The sequence below is a fragment of the Panthera onca genome, chromosome A3 (assembly GCF_046562875.1).
Source record: "Panthera onca isolate mPanOnc1 chromosome A3, mPanOnc1 haplotype 2, whole genome shotgun sequence".
Lineage (NCBI taxonomy): Eukaryota > Metazoa > Chordata > Mammalia > Carnivora > Felidae > Panthera > Panthera onca.
Window position 1 is genome coordinate 72,447,948 of NC_138341.1, and position 27,621 is coordinate 72,475,568.

A 27,621-nucleotide genomic window follows, 5' to 3' on the forward strand; every position below is an offset into this window, starting at 1 on the left:
CAGTGTTGTAGGCCTATTCGAGTCCATTCAGACCCTTCAGTACTGAAGACAGCTCCCTGCCGGGTTTTGTCAATAAGCATGAGGCTCCCCTCAGGAGCTGTCCCAGGACACAAACCTAAGTAGCAGGTAGGTATTTGGTCTGAAGGCAAATCACCAAGGAGAAAAATTGCTAGACATATGCTCAGTAGGGCAAAAAAAAAAAAAAAAAAAAAAAAGAAAGGACAAAGGACCAGAGGAGTGAGAGAAGGAACACGTTTGACCTCTTACTGATAGAAATTTATTCAGAAATCATGGCAGAATTTTTCAAAGCTTTGAATTAGTGCTTCTGAAGTAATTTTACTGGTAGCAGCTAAAGTAGTTTTGATAAGGGGAAAGCAGCAAAGGAAATAAGGCAGAAATAGTTGGAAAGTTTTCACCTGACTTAATAAAGGCTATTATTTTGGAGGAATCCTCCAGGGAACTTGCTTAAAACACAAGTTCCTGGGCTCTGTCCCTAGAGAATTTGATCCAGGGTTTGTAGTAAAGCCAGGAGTCTGCACTTTAACAAACAGCCTGGTGATTCTGATGGAAGTGGTCCAAGGACCACACTTTGAAAAGCACTGACAGAGAGACAGTGACGTATAGGAAAGGCCATACACTACGGACATGAAGACCTACTGATGCCACTAGAGCCTACCTAGTGCTGAGGGACCTTGAGCTAATCACTTGCCTTCTTTAATCTTAGCCTCCTTACCAATAAAATGAGGGGTTCGGTGAGATGTCTTTAAGAACAATTCTAATACTGGGGTGCCTGGGTGGCTTAGTCAGTTAAGTGTCCGACTTTGGCTTAGGTCATGATCTCACGGTTCCTGGGTTCGAGCCCCACATTGGACTCTGTGCTGACAGTTTGGAGCCCAGAGCCTGGAGTCTGCTTCGGATTCTGTGTCTCCCTCTCAGTCTTCCCCTCTTCGCTTGTGCTCTGTGTCTCTCAAAAATAATTAAAATTTTCTTAAAAAGAACTGTTCTAATGCTAAGAAATAACCTATTTCCTTACATCATTCTTTATAACCACCACATCGTTTTAAATATTAAAAAAACAGATATTCTTTTAATGGGCATGAGATGAGGACAAATGTACCCATATTTAGTAATAAAGCAGGTGAGTTTCCTGTGCAATGTTCTGTACATAGCAACAATCCTTCGCTAGTTCCAAAGTGGTTTCTAAGAATTTCTAGCATCATCTTGGAGTCCCAGATCATGGATTTCTTTTTATTCTTTTTTTAATCTATGTTATTTCCCTTCAGTAATTGTACTGCTCAAATATGTCATTTAATCCACTCACTGAACTAGGTTCACACTTTCCTGTTCAGAACAGGAGTAGCTAAGTTTTGAGAGAAAAATACTCTTTTAATGTATGAGAGACCCTAAGGTAAAATACTATTTGTAATGGCCCTGACAGAAAAATTATGCCCATTTCTCTAGCTAGCAAGATTATATTAGCAGACTGTGAGCAAAGAGAAAATGTGTTGAGCCTACATGCAGCATACTGTACACACTCATTGTCCCTGTATCTTTTCAATTCCTCTCAGGGCCAGGATCACCCTGGTTTATTCACTCCACAAGCATTTATTGGATAGTCTGAGCCAAAACTGTGTGAGGCACTGAGAGTTCAGAAATAAATAAGACCTAGTACCCTGCCTCCCAAGCTATCAAAGAATAGCTTCACAGACTACTAAAGAAGCCACCCATCATCACACAACGGCAGTACGGTTTGATAATTACAATAGAACTTAAGTGCAGCCATGGCAGAGAGAAGGGGTGATAAACTCCTTAGAGGTGTGAAATCAAGAAAGGCTTCACAGAAGGGCTTACCTTTAAGAATAAGAAGGAATTCACCAGAGATGAGGAGAAGGCAAGAAGAAGAAATAGCACATACAAAGACAGAAAGATGAAAGAGTAGATTCTGAGAGCCACAGTCATTTCATGTAACCAAAGGGAAGATTGCACAAGCAATCTGCAATAGATAATTATAAGAATCCCTAACTTTTAGTGAGCACTTAATATGTGCCAAGTATTATTCTAAACATTCTGTAGGTAGTAATATAGTTAATCCTTAGCACAACCTTCCTGAGGGAAGTATGATTAGTATCTCTATTTGGCAGATGAAGACCTTGTGGCACAGAGATGGTAAGTAAACCTCCCACCCAGGTTTACACAGCCTGTAAAGTCAGTCTTGCTCCAGAGCCCAGGTTTCAAATTGTGCAGCACTATTGCTTCTTGTAAATGAGACTGGAGGACGAGGCATAACCCAAATCATTCGAGGTTATCACAAGGAGTCTGGATTTTATCCCACAGACAACAAGAACCTAGCAAAAGTTTGAATTAATAGATCTGTACTTAAGAAGGGTCATTCTATGGGGCGCCTGGGTGGTTCAGTCAAGTTAAGCATCCGACTTCAGCTCAGGTCATGATCCTATGGTCTGTGAGTTCGAGCCCTGCATCCGGCTCTGTGCTGACAGTTCAGAGCCTGGAGCCTGCTTTGGATTCTGTGTCTCCCTCTCTCTCTACCTCCCCTCCACTTGCACTCTCTCCCTCAAAAATAAACATTAAAAAAAAAGTAAAGAAAAGCCATCATAGGAGGAAGGTACAGATGGAGCAAGAGAGGGCTAAAATTAGAGGAAAGATGCTGGGGGGAAACTAATGTAATTGTCCTACAAGAGAGGATGAAAATCTTAACATAATTATTAGCAGTGGGTTTGGGAGGAAGAGGTTAGCAGAGTTGGGACTGTTCCTTCACTAGAGTTGGAACCCTTCTTCAAACTACTCTCTGAATTTGACTCATACCCCTAAGGAGTATCTATTTTCACCATTTCTCCCTATTGTCCATATCTGTATTTGGCTTCAGCTCCTGGGTTTCTGATTGTCCATCCTTGGTTTCCACTTCTTACCTGGGCTATTTGATTAGCCAGGGACCAATGTTCAAGCTAGTCTACTCACAGCTGATAATCTTCGGCAGTGTGAGCCCTTCAGTCCCATTAGTGTTCTACCAAAGACACATGGCTTGACAGCAGTTTGGCAACTAAATGAGATAAATACCTAGGAAAATGCCAAGAAAGGGTTCTTGTAGACATAGCAAGCATATACTGTGTCTCTAAATTTGTTTTCCAAAGAAAACTCATCCGTTGTAAACAGCTTCATAAGTCTGTGCATCAACAGATTATATATATATATATATATATATATATATATATATATATATATATATTGCTTTTCATTCCCTAAAGAAATTCCTATTTCCATTCAGAATTCTAAGATAATTTAACAAATTGTTTAACAATAACTTAACAAATAATAATTTGTTAATAATTTAACAAATAAACATTATTTGTTAATAATTTAACAAACCTAAGACTGAGGCTGTCGTGGCTTTGTTCCCTTTTGTTTCATAGGCTTAAAAAAAAAACAAAAAGGATGATTCAATTTTTTAAATACAAAGAATCATAGAAAATCTCAAGTTTACATTGAGACAAAATATTCTTCTTACAGTTATTCTGCCATCTTTGCTGAGAGTGAACTGAGTGCCTGGGATTATGACTATGGTTTCTGCTCACCCAAGACACTCCGATGTGCTCCTGAACCAGATGCTTTTAATCCCTGTGAAGATATTATGGGCTATGACTTCCTTAGGTTCCTGATTTGGCTTATTAATATCCTAGCCATCATGGGAAATGTGACTGTCCTCTTTGTTCTCCTGACTAGTCGTTATAAACTGACAGTGCCCCGTTTTCTCATGTGCAATCTCTCCTTTGCAGACTTTTGCATGGGGCTCTATCTGCTGCTCATTGCCTCAGTTGATTCCCAAACCAAAGGACAATATTATAACCATGCCATAGATTGGCAGACAGGGAATGGGTGTAGTGCAGCTGGCTTTTTCACTGTATTTTCAAGTGAGCTTTCTGTCTACACACTCACAGTTATCACACTAGAAAGATGGCACACTATAACGTATGCTATTCAGCTGGACCAAAAGCTGCGTTTAAGACATGCCATTCCAATTATGCTTGCAGGATGGCTCTTTTCTACTCTAGTTGCCATGTTGCCCCTTGTGGGTGTCAGCAATTATATGAAGGTCAGCATTTGCCTCCCCATGGATGTGGAAACCACTCTCTCACAAGTCTACATATTAACCATCCTGATACTCAATGTGGTGGCCTTCATCATCATTTGTGCTTGCTACATTAAAATTTATTTTGCAGTTCAAAATCCAGAGCTGATGGCTACCAACAAAGATAAAAAAATTGCTAAGAAAATGGCGGTCCTCATCTTCACTGATTTCACCTGCATGGCACCTATCTCTTTTTTTGCCATCTCAGCTGCCTTCAAAGTGCCCCTTATCACAGTAACCAATTCTAAAGTTTTACTGGTTCTTTTTTATCCTGTCAATTCTTGTGCCAATCCATTTCTGTATGCGATTTTCACAAAGGCATTCCAAAGGGATTTCTTTCTGTTGCTGAGCAAATTTGGCTGCTGTAAACATCGGGCTGAACTTTATAGAAGGAAGGATTTTTTGGCTTATACCTCTAACTGCAAAAATGGCTTCACTGGATCAAATAAGCCTTCTCAGTCCACCCTGAAGTTGTCTACATTGCACTGTCAATATACAGCTATCCCAGACAAAACTTGCTATAAAGAATGTTAACTGTTTTATCAGTAACCACATTATTGAGTAGTGCTTAAACATGTAAAAAATAATCTGTACCAGTAATTTTAACATAAAGAGTTGGTGTTAGGAAACTATTTATTCTCAAGCACATTGAGCAAAAACAAGATATCTACCTAGCTCAAAGTGTTGTCCATGACCATTGCCAATCTAAAAACTACTTGTCATTGGTACATGATGACACAAAATACAAAAACTGAAAGTGTGTAGAAACATTTCTAGCAATTTTGACAGAGCAATTTAATGTCTGTTGAATCTAGTGCTTTTGAATGAGGTGGTATTTTACATATCTTTGCTTCTTTCTCATTTCACCTTTGTAGTAATTTTTACTGCAATTTATTAGTCCATTACAGATTTGAAATTTAAAATAACTGGTTCTTTTCCTCAGATAGTTTGAAAAACACACTGCAGAGATGCACTGTCCAATCTGGTAGCCACTAGCCATATGCAGCTAAATTAAAATTAAAATGTAATTTCTCCCATAGAATTTCTAGAAGAAACTATAGGCTGTAATTTCTTTGACATCGCCCTTAGCAATACTTTTCCAGATAGTATCCTCAGGCAAGGAAAGCAAAAGTAAAAATATATGCAAATGATATATCTGATAAGGCATCAATATCCAAATATATATATATATATAAAGAAGTCAACGTCAAAAAAATCAAATAATCTGATTTTAAAATGGGCAGAGAACCTGAATACACATTTTTCCAAAGAAGATAAAACAGATGGCCAACAGACACATGAATAAATGTTCAACATCACGAATCATAAGGGAAATGCAAATTAAAACCACAGTGGGATACCACCTTACACATGTGAGAATGACTACATTCAAAAAGACAAGACATAACAAGTGTTGGCGAGGATGTGGAGAAAAGGGAAAACTTGTCCACTGTTGGTAGGAAGGTAAATTGGTGCAACCACTGTGTAAAACGGTATGGGGCTCCTCAAAAAATTCAAATAGAAATCCCATCCAACCCAATAATTCAACTTCTAGGTATTTATCAAAAAAAAAAACCACACTAATTTGAAAAGATATATGACCCCTTTGTTTATTGAAGCATTATTTACAATAACCAAGCTATAGAACCAACCCAAGCATCCACAGACCGATGAATGGATAAAAAAGATTTGGAAAATACACACACACAGTGAAATACTACTCAACCATAAAAAAGAATGAAGTTTTGTCATCCATGAATGGATGGACCTAGACATGGACCAAAAAGGTACTATGCTAAGTGAAATAAGTCAGACAGAGAAAAGAAATACTATATGACTTCACTTACGTGTGGACTCTAAAAATCAAAACAAACTGAAGAAACTTCCTCATAAATACAAAGAACAAATTGGTTGTTGCCAGAGGGGAGAAGGGTGGCAAAATAAGCAAAATAGGTGAAGAGGATAAAATGGTACATATTTCCAGTTATAAAATAAATAGGTCACAGGCATAGAAAAGTACAGCATAGAGGATAGAGTCGATAATATTGTAATAACTTTGTATGATGATAGATGGTAACTACACTTACCTGGTAAGCATTTTGTAATTTATATAACTGTGAAATCACTATGATTTACACCTGAAACTAATATAATGTTATAGGGTCAACTTTACTTCAATTAAAAATTTTTTAAAAGTGTTTAAAAACTTTGTGTGATACTATAATGGTGGATACAGGTCATTATACATTTATCCAAATCCATAGAATGAATGGCAGGAGTGAACTCTTATGTAAATTATGGACTCCGATGAGTCAAAAGAGGTTCACCAATTGTAGGGTATGTGCCACCCTTGTAGAGGATATTGGTAACGGGGGAGGCCATGTGTTGTGTGGCAGGGGGAGTGGGTATATGGGAAATCTATGTACCTTCCACCCAATCTTGCTGTGAACCTAAAACTACTCTAAAAAATAAATTTTATTACAATTAAAATTTTGAAAGCAAAAAAATTAGAAATTAAAAAATAAAATAAGTTGCACACATCAGTACTCATCAGCCTATCTATATACTTCAGCATGGTTATCACTAACCAAGGCTCAATATTTATTTACATTTTAGGTGAGACTTACACATAGTAAAATGGACAAATACCAAGCATACCACTTAGTTTTGACAATAGCATACATCCATGTGATCTCAAACCTCTATGAAGACATAGAACACTATCACCTTCAGAAAGTTTCCTCATGCCCCTTCTTTGTTAATCCCTCACTCCCACCACCACCCCAATGGTAACAATGGTTCTGATTTTTTCCCCATAGATTAGTTTTGCCTGTTCTAGAACTTCATATAAATGGAATCATACAGCATATACTCCGGTGTAAGACTTCTCTGACTCAACACAATGTTTCTGCTACTCATCCAGCCTGTTGTTTGAATTAGTAGTTTTCTTTTCATTGTTGAATAGTCCATTCCATTTCATTGCCAAGTTATATGAATATAACACTGTTTTCCACTCTTCCACTGATGGATATCTGGGTTATTTCCAGTTTTTAGCTCTCCTTTGACATTTTATTATATAAATATATAGTCATAACTAGACTATGTATTTAATCTACCTTCAACCTTTATGTCATTGTGCAAAGTGATCCAAATAGATAAAAGATTTCATAAAATTTACAAAGTATCTCTTCTCTGTATGTTTTTCACATTTCTGACTTTTCTACTGTATAATTAGTTACTTCTCTTTACTCTTTACATTTACAGATGCAATCCTCTCTGGTAAGCTAGTGTTCTAGAATTTGTCTCAGTGATATGAGAGAATACTAATTAGTTGTGTGCTACATACATACACAATAAACTTTTTGATTAATTCATAAATCCCAGAACCAAAAGAACTAAGTAAGCAAAAAAGAAGAAGGTAAAACAAAAAAATAAAATATATCCTTGCGGAGAAACTACTTAAATTATGTCTTCTTAAATACTCTTTGAGCCAAGGTACTTGGACACATACTCTGAAAATAACTTTTATGGCCTTTTCCACAAATATTTTTATTCTCTACATTATAATGTAAGTTACAACATAGACCTACAGTTTACTATCTCCCTCATCCTCTTATCTTTTCACTCACTAAGACCCGCCAGCTGTTCCTTTCAAATGTCTTCCACATCAATTCTTTATTTTGCATTCTTGCTGTCACACAGACACTTCAGGCCATTCCCCCTTACCTCAGAAGTGCTACCAAATCTCCTTCATTTTTGTTCATATCCTATCTTTGCCATGTCCATACTCTCATATCCACCACTGATTAATCTTCCAAAAATCCTACTTACATGCCAAAGTCCTGAGCAGCTCATCAGTATGTATAAATTTAAGTTTTAGCTCCTATCCTAACATTCAAAGAGCTCCAGAACTCATTCTCAAAAACCTGCTCACTTGATCTGCTGCTCTTCTTCTGCAGGCAACACATTGTCCTACTTGCCTTTCCTTAGCTGTGCCCCATGCTTCTGCATTCTGGCACCCATACCACTAGGACCATCTGGAATACCCTCTTCCTTACCTGCCCTCCTTGGGCACCCTTTAAGACCCAGCCACAGGTTTATCTTTGCTACCAAGCTCTTCTTAATTCACCCTCTCCCTAATCCATGGAATTTAAGACACCTCCTTTACCTGAAATAAAGCAGGGCGTAGACAATAAATAAGTGACCCAAAGTGATGTCTCTCTTTGGACTTCTTTTGCACTTGTCGTCCCTCTCACTCATTTTTTATTCTACACAGCTGGGTGTTACTACCTTTACACATCTATCTCTTATTTCACCTATCTTATAAATTGCTTTAGTGATACACTCATCTCTTTCACTTGTTTCTCCCACTATATCTATCCTAGAATCTTACAAATATTAGGTGATTAATCATTTTTTTCAGCTGATTCACTTTTACAACTAAAAAATAAAACAAATCCTTATGAAGAAGCATTTCCCTTATGAGATGGTCTTATAGAAAGCATTTGTATTCTTAATCTGTGTAATCCTTCATACATAAATTATAAAAATATCAAACGCTCCAGAAATTTTTTTCTATCTTGTGGAGGGGTTTTATACCATGCTAGAGATTATCATTGGCAGATTGCCAAATGACTAAGAAGCATTATTTAATAAAGAATAACTCATCTAAATTTACAGCATATTTTTAAAAGTTACTTTGTCCTCCATTCCTAACATTTGCTATAAAGGGCTTGGTTTTAGTTTCCTCAGAAATGTATTAAGTCCAGGGGCACCTAGGTGGCTCAGTCAGTTGGGCAACTGACTTCGGCTCAGGACATGATCTCAGGGTTCGTGAGTTTGAGCCCCGCATTGGGCTCTGTGTGGACAGCTCAGAGCCTGGAGCCTGCTTTGGATTCTGTGTCTCCCTCTCTCTCTGCCCCTCCCCCACTCACACTCTGTCTCTCTCTCTCTCAAAAATAAATATTTTTAAAAATAGTTTTTAAAAATGTATTAAGTCCACATGTAAATTAAGAATCTTTATGTTACAAAGATTTCAATAAATGTGTTCCTAACTGGAAATAATCTCTTCTTCAAAATGTCCAATATTTTATTAATATTGAGTTTCTTCCTAAGAGTTATTACCATAGCCTTCCTATTTATAATTTAGCTTTCTAGTTATAAATCACAAAATTCCCACATGGCATATTAGAGTATATTTACATGAAAACAGCATAATATTGACCTAATAACAGGAGTCAAAAGAAAATCCCCACTAAATTCCCCAGCTCACTACTCCAATTAAATGTTGCTATTCATTCTAAAGTTATATATTTTCCTACACAACTAAAATTACTGAAACTGAGTGCTTCGGCCAGAACTGTAACCTCTTTGCCCCGTGGAGTGTGAGCTGTGCAGATGATTATGTGCACAAATTATAGCACCTTGAGTAAAATAGGTAAAGAATGTATTCCAGGCAAGGTCAGTTGGTCAGTCCCTAAGAGACTAACTGTACAAATTCAGCAAGATCTTCTTAGCCTGCAGGGAAAGGTGGAAAGTATGTAAGAAAGCACTGTAGGATGTGAGCATGAGAAAAAGTTTGAAATCGGAATTAGGACACATGATACTTTCACAAATTTCATTTAACACAGAAAACTGTAACCTCTATAATAGAGATACTTTCTCCACTTATAAAAGAGTATAGGATGACATTTGCCAAGGTACTGTATTTACAAGAACTTAGAACCTACCTCATGGAATTTCGTTATAAAAACAACAAGAAATGCTCAAGCCTGGACATAATGAGTAAAAGTACTAATTACCATATCAAAGCCAAACCTCAGATAAATACCACCTGTAGGATTTATAGAATAATTTTTTCTTTAAAATGTACTAAATAGGATTTGTCTTGCTCTATTTAGCATATGAATTGACAATATTTAACAGGGGGGTTTTTTGTTTATTTATTTTTTTAGATTTATTTATTTTTGATAGAGACAGAGCACAAGTGGGGGAAGGGCAGAGAGAGAAGGAGACACAGAATCCGAAGCAGACTCCAGGCTCTGAGCTGTACACACAGAGCCTGATGCAGGGCTCGAACTCAAACCGTGAGATTGTGACCTGAACCAAAGTCGGATGCTTAACCCACTGAGCCACACAGGTGCCCCATTTTTTGTTTGTTTTTTTAAGAGAGAGAGAGAACACGTGTGAGGTCAGGGAGGGGTAGAGAGAAAGGCAGACAGAGGATCAGAAGCAGGCTCTGCACTGACAGTAGAGAGTCCAATGCAGGGCTTGAACTCACAAACCACGAAAGCATGACATGAGCCTAAGTCGGATGCTTAACCAACTGAGCTACCCAGGCACCCTGTAATATTTTTTTTAACTATGAGTCATGACTCATCAGTACGCAGTGAAATCAATTTAGTGGGTCAAGACCATCAATTTTTAATGCAATAGAGAAAATATAGGCCATTACATGCTAAAGATAAGCATAATTTTCTGAAACTTTAATTTGTATTATGTGTGTCTATATCCATGCAAACATATACTGGTTAATTTCTTAGTGTAGATCCTGGCTAAAAAAGAAATGAAAATCACTGATTTAGACAACTTCTCAAGAAGTAGGATTTTTTTCCTAGGATTATTTGAGACTAATAAAAGGGCACCAGGTCCAAAATAGAGAATCTCTTAGCAGCCACCACTAAAACTATCATCATTTATATTAGTATGCCAAGATTATTAGCTTTGTTTTGTTTTGTGGTAAGCTTACTTTTAAATTGATTTTTTGCATTTTAAAGGATCAGGGGCCTGAGGGCATGCAGAGACACAAATGGGGCAAGTGTGACTTTTTTCTCTAATGATAAAAAATAAAGAGGACCACATAAATAAATAAAGAGAATCAATATAATAATAGTATTTGTGATACACCATTTTTAAAAAATTGCTGAGGCAAAGTGAGATTTTAAAATCCACAGTGGAAAACAGGAAGGAAATTTTAAAAACACCTGTTATTGCCTCTCCCAAACACTTAAACCAACACATTAAACCCCAATTCCCAAGTGAATGGACCCTGTCAATAAATTCCACCCTTAATTTGCAATAAAGTTTGTCTAGGACAAGTACAGAATGATTGAATGATGCTGGGAGGAAGAAAGCAAGAAAAACACTAGAAAGTATACTCTTCAGTCCTGGATGGGTACATTTCAGGAATAAACACAACAAATGAGTTCCCTCTTTTTGCCTTCCATGTAGAAGAGACAGACATTTCATGGTAGACAACATTCATAAAGAACCCATAGCTCCCAAAGTTCTCAAGAACCAGACAAGGATCTGGGATAGCAGTGGTCATAGGGAAAGGGACAATCACTCTGAGGATGAAGAGGGAGGGCATAGCTGGCAAATCTGGTTAGAAGTGCAACACGAGTACTAACTGAATCCTCCTGCAGCTGCCAACTTTAGGCCGAAGACAGCACCCCACAAATGTTGTTCAAGAACCAGAAGAGATGAATGCAGATTTTGAAAAGATCTACCAGTAGCTGAGTCCCTTGGGTAGGACAGGACAAGTACTGGAATAAATTAAACTCTTCAAATGGGATTGCCTCTGAAAAAGAAATGAGGAATTCGCCCTGTGACCACCCAAACCCAAGTATCTAATCCTTGGGAGGTTTCAGAGACCATTACCTACTCATTTCACTACCGGTTTTTGTATGAGAGTTACTATCCTGGAGAACACCAATTAGGGCCAAAACCAGGATCTTAGAGACCATGTATACTCTACCTGTTAAGAGAAGCAGAATGATGGGGAAATGTTCCTTTGAGGAATTTGAATCTACTAAGGAAAAGAATATTACCAAACAGCTTACTAAGATATCAGTTTGCTTTGTTTTTACTGCTGCAGGAAAATGAGACCTATTGCGCATTGCATTTTCTCTCCCTGATTTTAAGACAGTTATCCAGGTCTTTCTGTGTCAAATGAGATTGCCTGACCAAAACAGAAGGTTCCTGAAGAATGCATCTCTTCTTGACTTTTACTTTGGAAAACCTAAACTGAATGAGGGGATTCCCTGGGAGAGCAAAGGAAGAGAGATAGTGTCTTTCAGGGGGAAAGAGAATGCAAACCGGTCTTCCACTGTTTCGAAAAAGAGGAAAGAAAAAAAAAAAAAACAGGGATAGAGAAAAACCCACCATGACTAAGAAGACAGAAGTCTGAAGTTTCAAGAAGTAGAATGGGAACTAACCACTTCCTCACAACTCTCAGGGAGATAGCAACATATGATGAAGAATGGCCTAGCCACATGATAAGCCTAGAGAGGCAGATCCTTAACTCCAGGGATCATGGCCTCAGCAAAGATTTCCATGTTCAAGTATAATATAGGCTCAACAGAGACATCTGCTTCCAAGGGACCATTTGGGCTTATACAATCAATACATCACTAGTGATGAGTGTAGACCAAAGACCTAGAGAAGCTTCTTGACTATCCCTCTACTTACAAGATTCTCCAGGATCTGTTGCAACATGGTTTAGGGAGAAATGGTAGGACACTAGCCCCAATCTAATAACTGATGCTGACTTTACCATGAAGGAGAATTGGAATATGATTTAAATTTTACTTTAACATTAAAGAAATGTGATATTTCTTCATGCTCCATCATGTCTGATTCATCTATGATTCATAATGGCACAGACAATGAAGGCTTTAAAAAAAGGAAAGAAGTATAAAATTGTATATCTGTATCTCCATCTGAATTATAATTTTATTAAATTCCATACAGTGAACTAAAAATTTGAGCAGCTCTGAACTGGACTATATTTAAAATAAAAATAAGTTTGACAATACATAATATAGTCCTACTGATGTTTATGATGTATAGAGCTCATAAGTTTTACCACTCTGCATCACCAATGGCTTTTGCAAATACATAGTCTCTCCCTCCAAAACACATAACACCATCTTTCAAATAGAATTTCCATTTGTTCTTGCTTCGATGAATCTGGAGGGAGAAAAATAGTCTAAATTAATTAATTTTACAAATTAAAGGATAATTTACAATACTTTGCACATAACATGGGATTGTTCTGACTCTAAATGGGAGTTCTTTAAAAATAAAACCTCCTCGGTAGGTGATGGGCATTGAAGAGGGCATCTTTTGGGATGAGCACTGGGTGCTGTATGGAAACTAATTTGACAATAAATTTCATATAATAAAAAAATAAATAAATAAAACCACCTCAAGATAGTATTGATTCATTCAGCAAATATTTGGATGCCTATGTGTCTGTCAGACATTGTTTTAGGCACCATAGATATATCAGTTTAAAAAACAAAAACATATGTATAGTCATAAAAATTCACATTTTTTATATATTACTTTGTAAAAACTGGAAAAATTCCTACCTTTGAGTAGTGTACATTTTAGTAAGTATGGAGGAAACAGAAACCTAATAGATACCTAAATTATGAAGAATATTAAAAGACACTAAGTGCTATGAAAAATAGAGCAGGAAAAGGAAGACCGCAAATACAAAGGTGGGTTACAATTGCAAGTAAGACATTAGGGTGGGCCTGACTTCTGAGCTAACATTTGAGCAAAGACTTAAAGAAGGTAAAGGTTAAAGCCAAGAAGATATTGACTAGAGAGCATTCCAGGCAAAGGGAACAGAAGCACAAAAGCCCTGAGGAGGGAGATACCTGGACTGATCAAGAACAGCAAAGAGTTCAGTATGTCTACAAAGGAATAAATAGAGAGGATGTAGTTAATATTATCAGGAATGAAAAAAAGAGGACTTTCATTTTGAAGGAGAAATTCACAGTAAAGCGCTGAGCAAGACCAGAAGATAAAGCTTATAATCTATTAGATTCCACTGGCAGTTCCTTGGATCTAATAAATCAGTCTATTTACGGACAAAATAAAAACTAGAAAATCCTACTACCTCAAGAGGTAAGAAACCGTAAAATCATTGTTACCCCTGGGTAAACCACAAGTGACTATTTAAAAACCTTATAAATGTAGGATCTGAAATCAAAGGTAAAAATTAAACCCACTTATTAACTGCAAATAGTCAAATCAAAGAAGAAAAGTCTGTGACCAGTATTCAGCTTTATTTTGTGAAACATAAGAAAATATAAATGCGAAACTCCTATTTGTGTGGGGAAAAAAATCCTATTAATGGAAAATCTCTTCTCTGAGTTTGACTCCCAAATTTACACTAGAACATATCTTTAAAAGTCCCTGGGAACACAACAGTGACACAGAATCCTGAACTCAGCACAGGTAATAGTATCTGGAGAACAGTAGCAGCAGCAACAGCTCATTCTAGTAACTTAATTCTAGAAATAGTGCATAAATAGTTTATTTATTCTAGAAATGCAACAATGGTTCAATATTTGGAATTTATTAACATAACACCTGTACTACTAGACCTAAGGAGATAAATCATATAATAAACTCCAATGACGCTGACATTTATTTAGAAATGCAACAATGGTTCAATATTTGGAATTTATTAATATAACACCTATATTACTAGACCTAAGGAGATAAATCATATAATAAACTCCAATGATGCTGACAAAGTATTTGATAAATTAATGCATTTTAGATTTTTTTAACTCAATAAGAATCAAATACTGCATCCTATACACGCACATGCGCGCGCGCACACACACACACACACCTCCACCTCAGCATAAAACTGTCTTCGTGGTTAGTGGGGAACCCTAAAAGTAATCCCACTGAAATCCCACAAAGATCATCCGAGTTTTTACTCCAGAGGTCCTACCTAATACAATTAGGTAAGAGGAAAGAAAGTACAACTGACACTAGCCAATGCAAGTAGACAAGAAGAAAGAAGCAGAAATATAAAAATTGGAAAAGATAAAAAAGACTTGCAGATGCAATGATTGCATGTCTGAAAAACCTAAAATAACCAATTAAAAATTACTAAATAAGAATTCACTATTCATACAAAATTAATACACATTAACTCATAGCCTTCATGCATACAAGCACTGGTCAGAAGATACAAAGAAAGAGCCTTTTTACCATAACAACAAAAGAGATAAAATAGCTAAGAATAAATTTTTAAAATACTGATCTACACCATTCAACACTCTCTCCTCTTTGAAATATTCTCCTCACTTGGCTTCATGAAGAAGTACTAACTTTACCAGATATTACAAATCTTAATAATTAAATCAAGGTAGTATAAGCCAATGGACAAACCAATGAGACAAAATGGAAAATCAAGTAGTAGACCCAAATATAGAGAGAAATTTAGTAGATGATAAAGGAATCATTTTCTTATTCGTGTGGACAAAATAGACTTTTCAGTAATTAGGAAAACTGAATAGCCACCTGGAAAAAAATATCAGAATCATACGTTACATTATACTCCAAGATAAACACCAAATCAAACAACTTATATTTTTAAAAAGAAACCAAAGAAATACTAGAAGAAAACATAAGTGAATCCATTTAAAATTTTAAGAAAGAACTTTGTATTATGACTCAAAATCAGAAGCCATAAAAATTAAGGTTGACAAATATAACATCTGTATCAAAGAAAGAAAAAGCACTGAAAGCAAACATCTGAGGAAAAGCATTTCTGCATATACCAAGAGCCAGTCTTCCCCAAAACAATACAGAGCTATTAGAAATCAATAAATAGACCAATAATCCAATTGTTTAAAAAAAATAGATAAACGTTATGAACAAGCAGTTCACATAAAAGTAACTATGAATGGCCCTTAAAAACATGAGAAGTTAAAATTTTCACCAAGACATCATTTTCACTTTTTATAACAGCAAAGATCCAAATATTTTATTACACTCTATTGGCAAAGCTGTAAGAAAAGCAGCACTCTCAAATATTGTAATGGGAATATATACTGGAAGATAGTCTAGGAGAGCAATTTAGCAATATCTGACCAAATACACTTGCCCTTTGACCCAGTAATACCATTTCTGGGGATTTTTTTTTTTAAGATTTTATTTTTAAGTAATCTCCACACCTAATGTGGGACTTGAACTTACAACCCCAAGACTGAGTTGCATGCTTTACTGACTGAGCCTGCCAGGTACCCCACTGGGGATTTTTTTTAATAGATATAACTGCACACATAGGAGATGTATTATAGATGTGATCATTCAATAGCAAATGACTGAAAAATAACTCAAATATTCATCAGTTGGGGATTGGTAAAATAAATTTTAATAATTCTGCAGTAGAATATTATATAATAGCTATAAAAATATTAGCACGAAGATCTCCAAAATATATTGTTGATGTCTTAAAAGACAAGGTGTAGAGTAGAGTGTTGTCTAGGCTATCTTTCAGGTTTGTATTTGAATAAAAAGACCCTGTAAATATATTAAGAAACTAGTGTATCTGGTTACTTTTTTTTTACGCTCAAAGAAGGGACAAGAAGCTATTGGTAGGCAGCATAAGTAGTGAAGGAGTAAGAACCAGACTTCATGGTATACCTTTTATAGTGTTTTGATTAACATATGTGTATACAGTATCTATTCGGAAAACAGCATATATATTTAAAGAGAAACATACTGTGTTACATACTTAGCAATTACTCATTGTACCAGCATCTAATAGACAAGGACAGCTATAAACTAAAGTTTGCCAAACTGTTACATGAAGATACAACATATTCAAATGGTTTTACAATGCACTATAGTGTCCTATTTATGGCATAGAACACTCTCATCTATAGTAAAAGGTTTCATTTCACCATTAATCTTCCCTATATATCATTATTACTTTAACCTTTATACTAATCTTGGTCATTCTCTAAGCCTCTGAAATAACATTACTGTATCCTTTAATTCTCACTCAGCATGGTGACCAATGACCTTCATTTAACCCTTTTTCATAGCACACCTTAATACTTTCAAAGCTTTCCCCAATTGTTAACTTATAAATTTTAAAGGTAAATTCCATATGGTAGTCAAAGCCAGATAAGATATACTAAAAACAAAAACAAAAACAGCACTTCCCAAAGTTTAATAAGCATGCAAATCACCTCAGGGTCTTGTTAAAATGCACATTCTGATCCAGTACCCTGGGATAAGACTCAAAATCCTGCATTTGGAACTCTCCCAGACAAAGTGATACTATTGGCCTTCAAAACATGCTGACTAGTAAAAGATCTTAAAAGACTACTGAAAAGTCTTTCAATTTACTTGAGTTTGGTTATATTAAATACTACTTGAACAAGAACTGGGAAGATACTCTTTCATAAAAATCCACTGTTGGCAGTGGTCCCTGCCATCCCACTTTGACCTTATAGATACATTTTCTTTGCTAGCTATCTTCTGACTTCACCAGTCCCTTTTAAGACCAATTCAAGGGCTTCCCAGTGCCATGGTTTAAAACATTTAGTACTGTTTTTAAAATAACTCTCAGTTAGGACTCTCAAACAACTAGATTTGTTAGCACTATACACCTAATATCACTCCTGTGTACCCCAAAAGTGGTTAAGAGGTAAAAGACAATGTAGGAGAAAACACTTTGAAAAGTACAAAGCACTATGTAATTAATTACAAGCTATTGCCCACAATGCAGTATAACAAAGGATACTATATCCGTAACAGTCTAGAAAATTCTCTGTGACTCTATGGAATGCATACATAACTTAGTGCCTTAGTGTTTTCTTCATGGAAGGCAATACACTGCTTATAAGAAACAAAAATAAGTTTCAAACTAAGAAACGCTCTCTTTTATATTACCTATTTCTTCATATGCTTATGTTTACCAGCATCTAAATTGCCATTTTCTATCTATATGAAATGTTATAAAGGAGAAAACAATCTTATCTTTAGAGAAAAGGATTTATTTTTATAACAATTCAAAACACCATCCCCTATTTCTCTTGAGTATATTGGAATTGTTACCGAAAAAAAGGCAAAGATGTAAATATGCACTAGTCATCAGGGAAATGCGAATCAAAACCACAATGGGATACCACTTCACACCAACTAGGATGGCTAGAATCAAAGAGTCAGATAACAAGCATTAGTGAGAATGTGGAGGAATCTAAACCCTCATATACTGCTGGTGGGAATGGAAAATGGTAGAGCCACTTTGGAAAACAGTCTGGTAGCTCCTCAAACTATTACCACATAACCCAGAAATTTCCAAGAGAAATAAAAATATATGTTCACACAAAAACTTCTATGTGAATGTTTAAAGCAGCATTCTTCATAATAGCCAAAAATGGCAACAATCCAAATGTCCATCAACAGATGAATGGATAAACAAAATGTGGTATATGTACTCAATGGACTAGTATTCAGCAATAAAAAAGAATGAAGAACTGTCACATGCTATGACATGGATGAATCTTGAAACACTGTATGGAGTAAAAGCAGCCAGTCACAAAAGACCACATATTATAGGATTCCTTTCATATGAAACTCCAGAATAGGGAAATCTAAAGAGACAGAAAGTAGATTAGTGATTTCTTAGGCCAGGGGTGGGGATCGGAGGAAACAGGGAAATATGGGGGTGAGAACTAAAGGGAATAGGGCTTCTTTCTGAGGTGATTAAATGTTCTAAAACTGACTATGTTAACAGCTGCACATATTCATGAATATACAAAACCACTAAATTGTACACTTTAAATATGTAAGTTGTATAGTATGTGAATTATATCTCAAAGCTGCTAAAAAAAAAAGATGTAAATATGCATGAATTAAAGACAAAAGCTGGCCATTCTACTACATAATCACAGAGTATTTAAGAAGAAGAAAAAGCAGTATTATATTTTAGTTGCTAAAGTTGAATTTCTTCTAAATTAAATTCTATGTTTGAAAACTGACACACCTTCAACTCTCTTTGTTGATCATTTTCTAATGTCCAACTAATCATCAAGTCCCCTTGATTCTTCCATCACCATCCCTGACTCTTCTATGTTCTACACTGCCATCCTTAGCCTGGGCTCTCATTACTTCATTTCTGCGCTATCCCTGTTCTTACCATTTGCCTCTGCTTAATAAGCAAATATGGCCAGTTTTAAACCCAATTATAATTTTTTCAGTAACATTCTCAGAATGCTAATGTCCACCAAATCGTTTCAATTTCTCCTACCAGGATTCTAGATTTTCCCATCTGCTGTGAACTCTGTCCCCAACCCAGCCTCATTTCCTAATACATCCAAAAGAACACTTTATTCAAAGCAGAGCTGCCTCTTCACTGTCCCTTGTACATTCTACATGCATTCATTTCTTTTATCAAGCTGTTCTACTCAGAATGTCTACTCTCCACACTTATCTATATCTTACAAATCATTTAAGACCTATTTCAGAGTTCCATATCACCCATGAAGGATTTGTGGAGAACTCCAACTATGAACAATTTCTTACATTTCCTAGCTACTTTTTGGACTTACTGTCTGTGCCACATATCTTAGCATTTGATTTACATGCCACTTATCTTAGCATCTGATTCATATGTCACATATTTTAGCATTTGATTTGCCTGTCACATATTTTAGCTTCTGATTTACCTACCATCTTATTGTACACCATTCTTTTATTACATATAGAAATATCCTGTTTCAATCAGAAACAATCTTGTTTCAATAAGATAATTCTCAAGACAAGAACTATCACTTTTTTGCTATCTCTGAGACCACACAGCGCAGTGTTAGACACAAAATATATATAATTAATTAGCTTTTTCAAGATTAAGTGTGAACTGTAACTCATCATCTTATTTTCCATCATTTTACATAGCTTTCTACCATAAATGCAATTAATAAACCCAAAGTCTAAAAGGTGAATATGGTACCTTGTCATACTGGCAGACAATTACATTATCCGTGTCAAACAGGTCTGGCACATCCTGCTCACTAACATCATCTCCAGAATTTAAAGGGTCCTAAAGATGAAAGACGGTTACATTAAGGAATTTAATGATGCTCTGAATTTTTTAAAGACAGAGATACACATAGAAATAAGGGAACTTGGGGAAAGAATAGTATCGTACTGAAAAAGTCAAATAGCCTGAGTTTGAATCCCAGCTTGGTCACGTAATAACTATAAGACTGACCTTTGTCAATTTATTAAAACTCCTCATATGTCAGTTTTGTCATATGTTAAATGAGGTTGGTAATAAGGCCCATAGATAGGGTGGTGGGAATGTTAAATAACGTAAGATAGGTAAGACTTAAGTATGGTACCTGGCACATCCTTAAGGCCACCATAAATGACAGTACTACATACATGCTTCCTAATTACCACATTCCACAAAAATTTTACTTCATCTATCAGAATCAAAGCAGACATTGCATGCTTCTAACCTGGCGGCCTTCTGTACCTCTACTCCCATCTTTTAAACTCGCACTATCTCTAGTTAAGACCAACATATAGGGGTGCCTGGGTGGCTCAGTCGGTTAAGCGTCCGGCTTCAGCTCAGGTCACGATCTCGCAGTCCGCGAGTTCGAGCCCCGCATCGGGCTCTGGGCTGATGGCTCGGAGCCTGGAGCCTGCTTCCGATTCTGTGTCTCCCTCTCTCTCTCTGCCCCTCCCCCGTTCATGCTCTGTCTCTCTCTGTCTCAAAAATAAATAAAACGTTAAAAAAAAAAATTAAGACCAACAAATAGAGTGGCCAATTCCCAAATACTTAATACTAGTTTGAATTATAGTTTACAAGTTTAAATATTAGGGTGCAAATAAGTCTCATTTTAAAAGACTAAACACAGAGTTAACCTTAATTGTTATTCCTCTTGATTTAAAGTATACTTTAATATACTTTATATTAAAGTGCAAAGTATATTAAAATACAAATGCTATAATTTTAAAAATTTCATCTCAAAAGTGATTCTTACCTCTTCTACAACGTCTATTTGAGGGTCTTCATTATCACTACTATTGGCAGTTGAATCTTCATTTGATATACTGTCAGCTTCTTCTTCAAGTACCTTCAGGTCTCCTGCCTCAACAATCCCCAGAAATTCGTTCTCATCTACATCTCTTGTACTTCCTATTTCATCATTGGAAGATGTATCACCAGTTCCATCTATTTGAATTATCTCATTAATATCATCATCAGTTACCTGATTGCTTAAATCCATCTGAGAATTAGACTCCTAGAAAGAGAATGAAATGTAATAAAGTTTTTCAAGTCAAAAAGTATATAACATTGAATCACATGAAATATAAAATTACTTAAACATTTCACAAGTGATCTTAAAATAGATTTCTGTTCTATATTTCCTTCCTTTCCTATATATGTTCTCTAATTTTGAATTCTAGAACAATCCCAGAATGTCTATGCAACATGGGAATATTTTTTTTTAATTTTTTTTAAGTTTATTTATTGATTTTGGGAGAGAAAGTGCAAGCAGGGGAGGGGCAGAGAGAAAGGGAGAATCCCAAGCTCACTAGTTTCAGGTAATAATTGCCAATTTTTATACATACCACCTTAACTTTACACAGTACCTATTAGGTTTTAACGATTTCATTTTATTTTAAACAATAATTCGGTGGAGTAGAAAGGACAAGTGACATCATGCTCACTATATAAATTAAAAAACATAAAGGATTGAACTAGCTGAAATAAGCTAAGCACAAAAGGACAAATACGAATCAAAATGGACAGAACTGAAAAGAAAAATGGACAAATCTAATTATAGAGAATTCAACATTCCTCTTTCCGTGACCAACAGAAAAGTAGACTTAAATTTAGTAAGGATGTAAAAGACCTGAAAAATACAATCAAACAATTTAACCTAATTGACATAGAATACTCCACCCCAAAATAGCAAAATACACACTTTTAAAGAGCACACAGAATGTTCACCAAGATGGACCATATTCTAGGTTCTAAAAAACAAACCCTGAAAAAATTAAGACCCACAAAGTATGTTCTCTAAGCATAAAGGAGTTAAACCAGAAATCAGTAACAGAAAGATCTGGAAAAATCCCCTGATATTTAATAATTACATTTCTAAATACCCATGGATCAAAGAGTAAGGCATGAGAGAAAGTAGCACATAATTTTAACTGAATGCAAACAAAAACATAACATTTCAGAACTTATGAAATGTAGCTAAAGCAATGCCTAGAGGGAAATTTACAGCATTACATGATCATATTAAAAAAGAATTAAGTTTCAATCAATGGCCTAAAATTCTACCCTAAGTAACTAAAAAGAGAAGACTGAATTAAGCTCTTGGCAAAAGAGAAAATAATAAAGATAAAAAGAGAAATAAATGAAATTGAGCACAGAAAAAAATTAAGTCAGACAAAGTTCATTCTTTAAAAAGATCAATAAAATTGATAACCCTCTAGCCAGACTGACAAAGAATAAAAAGGAGAGAGAGAGAAAAGAAACAAATAATACTAGGGATTAAAGGAGTGTTGCCATAGATTCTCAAGACATTAAAAGGATAAGGAAATTGTCTTCAGCCATTTGAGCTGCTATAACAAAATACCATAGACTAGGTAGCTTATAAACAATGGAGATTTTTTTTTTCTTCCAGTTCTAGAGGCTAGAAAGCCCAAGATCAAGGCACCAGTAGATTCAGTATCTGGTGAGAGCCCACTTCCTGGTTCACAGGCAGTGCCTACTCACTGTGTCCGCACATGGTAGAGAGGCTACAGAATTCTGTGGAGTCTCTTTTATATGGCAACTAGTCCCATTCATAAGGACTCCACTTCCTAATTACCACCACCTTTCAGGGACACAAACATTCAGACTAATATAAGTCAGTTTACAAAAATTAATTGTATATCTATATAGTAGCAATAAATGAATAGAAATTGAAATTTTAAAACAGTACTAATTAAAACAGCAATAAAAAGAAACTCATCATATACAAGAGATCCTCAATAAAGTAACAAACAGATTTCTCAGCAGAAACTTTGAAGGCCAGAAGGCAGTAGGATGATATGTATTTAAAGGGCTAAAAGACTGTCAACTGGGAATTCTATATCTGGCCAAACTGTCCTGCAAAAATCAGTGAAAAATTAAGGCATTCTAAGATAAAGGCTGAAGGAGTTTGTTACCATTGGACCTGCCTTACAAGAAATGCTAAAGGGAATCCTTTAAATTGAAATGAAAGGGAATTAGATAGTAACTCAAAGCCATACAAAAATATAAAATTTTCTGGTAAAGATAAATACATAGACAAATATAAAAACCAGTATTATAATTTTATTTATAATTCTACTTCTTATTCCCATATAAGATTTAAAAGATAAAAACATATTTATAATTATAAATCTATATTAAGGGGAACACAATACATAAAGATATAATTTGGGATATCAATAACAAAGTGAGGGAGGGCAGAGCTAAAGAGGAACAGAGTTTTTTTATGAGATAAAAGTTGAATTGGTATCAGTTCAAAATAGATTCTAATAACTTTAAGATGCCATAAATAATCCCCATGGTAACCACAAAGAAAATACCTATAGAGTACACACAAAAAGATATGAAAAGGGAATCAAAATTTGTCACTCCAAAATCAACTATATACAAAGGTAGACAGTAAGAGAGAAAATGTGGGGCAAAAAAGCTAAAAGACACACAGAAAACAAGCAGCAAAATGGCAAAAGCCCTTCACTATCAGTAATTACTTTAAAGGTAAATGGACCAAACACCCCAGTCAAAAGACACAAATTGGCAGAATAGATACTTACTATGTTGTCTATGAGACTCACTTTAGATCTAAGGATGCACATATGTTGAAATGAGAAGAATGGAAAAAGATACTCTATGTAAATATTAACCAAAAGAGAATTGGGATAGTTATGCTATTATCAGACAAAATAGACTTTAAGTGAAACACAATTAGAAAAAAAAAAACAAAGAAAAACAGCATACAATCAAAAAAATAATCAATTCACCAAGATGTAACAATTATATACATATCTGCACGAAATATCATAGCTCCTAAATGTATCTAACAAGCACTGACAGAATATAAGGGAAAAATAGATAGCTCTAAGATAATAGTAGGAGACTTCAATACCCCACTTTCAAAAATGAATAGAACCACCAGACAGAATATCAATAAGGAAATAAAGAACTTGAATATTATGGACATATAATATAGACATAAGTATAGTTGGACCTAACAGACATATACACAACATGCCACCCAACAATAGCAGGATACACATTTTTCTCAACTTCACACAGAACATTCTCTAAGAAAGACCATATGTTAGGCCACAAAACAAATCTCAATAGTTAAAAAGACTGAATTCATGCAAAGTATCTTTTCTGACCACAATGGAAAGAAGGAAAACCGGAAAATACACAAGATGTGGAAATTAAACAACAGACTCAAAAAGTCAATGGTTCAAAAACAAGAAATAAACAAATAACCAATCTTGGCCATATAGTTGTGGGTTCATTTCTGGGTGTTCTATTGTTTCATTCATCTGTGTGTCTGTTTTTGTAACAGTACCATACTGTCTTAATCACTACAGTTTTATAATATAGCTTGAAGTCTAGAATTGTAATGCTTCCATCTTTGCTTTTATTTTTCAAGATTGCTTTGGCTATTCAGGCTCTTTTGTGGTTTCATACAAAGTTTAAGATTGTTCTGGCTCTGTGAAAAATGCTGGTGATATTTTGATAGGGATAGCTTTAAATGTGTAGATTGCTTTGGGTAGTAAAGACATTTTAACAGTATTTGTTCTTCCAATCCATTAGCATGGAATATTTTTCCATTTCTTTGTGTCATCTTCAGTTTCTTGCATAAGTGTTTTACAGTTTTCAGAGTACAGATCTTTTACCTTTTTGGTTAAGTTTATTCCTAGGTATCCAATGGTCTTTGGTGCAATTGTAAATGAGATCAATTCCTTCATTTCTATCTGCTGCTTCATTATTGGTGATAGAAATGCAACAGACTTCTGTATGTTGACTTTGTATCCACAACTTTACTGAATTCATGTATCAGTTCTCAATTTTTTGGTGGAACCTTTTGCATTTTCTATACAGACTATCATGTTATCTGCAAATAGTTAAAGTTTTACTTCTTCCTTGTGAATTTTGATTCATTTCTTTTTTTTGGCTGCTTGCTAAGGCCAGGACTTCCAGAACTACGTTAAATAACCATGGTGAGAGTAGACATCCTAGTCTTGCTTCTGACCAAGCTCTCAATTTTTCCCCCAATAAGGATATTAGCTGTGGGTTATTTCACATATGGCCTTTGTTATGGTGAGGTATGTTCCCTCTATCCCTACTTAGTTGACAGTTTTTATCATGAATGGATGTTGTACTTTGTCAAATGCTTGTTCTGCACCTATTGAGAGAACCACAGGTTTCATATTCTTTCTTTTATTAATGTGGTGGTCAACTAATATTCAACAAAGCAGGAAAGAATATACAATGGAAAAAAGTCTCTTAAACAAATGGTGTTGGGAAAACTGGACAGCAACATGCAAAAGAATGAAACTGAAACACTTTCTGACATTATACACAAAAATAAATTCAAAATGGGTTAAATACCTAAGTGTGAGACAGGAAACCATCAAAATCCTAGAAGATATGCCATTTGCAACTACATGGATGGAACTGCAGGGTATTATGCTAAGTGAAATTAGTCAGAGAAGACAAATATCATATGACTTCACTCATACGAGGACTTCAAGAGACAAAACAGATGAACATAAGGGAAGGGAAACAAAAATAATATAAAAACAGGGAGGGGGGAAAACATAAGAGACTCATAAATATGAAGAACAAACTGAGGGTTACAGGAGGGGTTGTAAGACAAGGGATAGGCTAAATGGGTAAGGGGCACTAAGGAATCTACTCCTGAAATCGTTGTTGCACTATATGCTAACTAATTTGGATGTAAATTTAAAAATAAATAAACAAATAAATAAAATTTTTTTTTAAAATCTAGAAGAGAACACATTGGCCAAAGCAAGTTCTTACTAGGTATGTCTCCTGAGGCAAGGGAAACAAAAGCAAAAATAAATTATTGGGACTTCATCAAAAGAAAATGATTCTGCACAGTGAAGGAAACAATCAACAAAACTAAAAGGCAACCTTTGGAACAGGAAAGGATATCTGCAAATGACATATCTGAAAAAGGGTTAATAGCTAAAATCTATAAAGAACTTATAAAACTCAACACCTAAAAAATAATCCAGTTAAAAAATGGGCAGAAGATAGACATTTTTCCAAAGAAGACATCCAGATGGCTACCAGACACATGAAAAAATGCTCAACATCACTCATCATGAGGGAAATACAAATCAAAACTACAATGATGTATCACTCCACACCAGTCAGAATGGCTAAAATTAACAACACAGGAAACAAAAGCTCTGGAAAACAATATAGAGATTGCTCAGAAAATTAAAAATGGACCTACCCTACAATCCAGCAATTGCATTACTAAGTATTTACCTAAAGGATACAAAAATGCTAATTTGCAGGTATACAAGCACCCTGGCATATATAGCAGCATTGTCAACAGCCAAATTATGGTAAAAGCCCAATGTCCATCCACTGATGAATGAAGAAAGATGTGATATATATACATACAATGGATTATTACTCAGCCATAAAAAAGAATGAAATCTTGCCATTTGCAACCATGTGGTTGGAGCTACACAGTATTATGCTAAGTGAAGTAAGTCAGTCAAAGAAAGACAAATACCATATGACTTCACTCATATGTGGAATTTAAGAAGCAAAACTTTATGAACATAGTGAGGGTGCAGGGAAGAGAGGCAAACCAGAAAACACTCTTAACTACAGAGAACACACCGAGCGTTGCTGGAGAAGAGGTGGGTGAGGGGATGGGTTAAATGGTGAAGGGTATTAAGGAGTGCACTTGTAGTGATGAGCACTGGGTGTTGTATGTAAGTGATAAATTACTTAAGTTCTACACATAAAACTAATATTATACTGTATGTTAACTTGAATTTAAATAAAAACTTGAAAAAATACAAAACAAAAAATCAGTCTTTTAAGATATAAAATATCTTAAGACAAATAAAAATGAAAATGCAACATAGCAAAATTTATGGGATGCAGCAAAAGCAGTGCTAAGAGCAAAATTTATAGCTATGAATGTTCACACTAAAAAAGAAGAAAAGTCTCAAATTAACAACCTAAATCTCCACTGGAAGGAACTAGAAAAAGAAGAACAAAGCCCAAAACTACTTTAAGGAAGGAAAAAATAATAATTAAGGCAAAGATAAATAAAGAACAGAAAAACAATGGAGAAAATCAACAAAACTAAGAGTTAGTTCTTTAAAAACAATCAACAAAATTGATAAGCTTTTTGTTACACTGATGAAGAAAAAAATAAACCCAAATAACTAAAATCAGAAATGAACTTTACTACTGATTTTACCAAAATAAAAACAATTATGAGATAATACTATAAAACTATTCATGGAAGACTATTATGAACTGTATACCAACAAATTGGATAACCAAGATGAAACAAATTCCCACAAACACACAATTTACCAAGAATGAATCATAAATAGAAAATCTGAATAGATCT

The 27,621-nt window shown here is 35.2% G+C and overlaps 2 protein-coding genes across 3 annotated transcripts in view; one reads left to right on the plus strand and one right to left on the minus strand.

Moving 5' to 3' along the window:
- LHCGR (luteinizing hormone/choriogonadotropin receptor) overlaps positions 1–27,621 on the plus strand; it is a 121,282-nt gene that overhangs the window by 50,115 nt on the left and 43,546 nt on the right. Inside the window, exon 11 of one of the 2 annotated variants that reach the window (XM_060606348.2) lies at positions 3,526–6,605. The exons of the other annotated variant lie outside the window; for it this stretch is intronic. Within the exon in view, the coding sequence (XP_060462331.1) occupies positions 3,526–4,678 (1,153 nt within the window). The 3' untranslated portion in view covers positions 4,679–6,605. Of the gene's footprint in view, positions 1–3,525; positions 6,606–27,621 lie in introns of those variants that run through there. 2 annotated transcript variants of the gene reach the window in all.
- Positions 12,858–27,621, minus strand: part of GTF2A1L (general transcription factor IIA subunit 1 like) — a 42,586-nt gene continuing 27,822 nt past the window's right edge. The window contains exons 7-9 of the mRNA XM_060606376.3: positions 20,965–21,225; positions 19,926–20,015; positions 12,858–13,114 (exon numbers count right to left, since the gene is read on the minus strand). Coding sequence (XP_060462359.3) covers positions 13,007–13,114; positions 19,926–20,015; positions 20,965–21,225 — 459 coding nt within the window. The 3' untranslated portion in view covers positions 12,858–13,006. The remainder of the gene's footprint in view (positions 13,115–19,925; positions 20,016–20,964; positions 21,226–27,621) is intronic.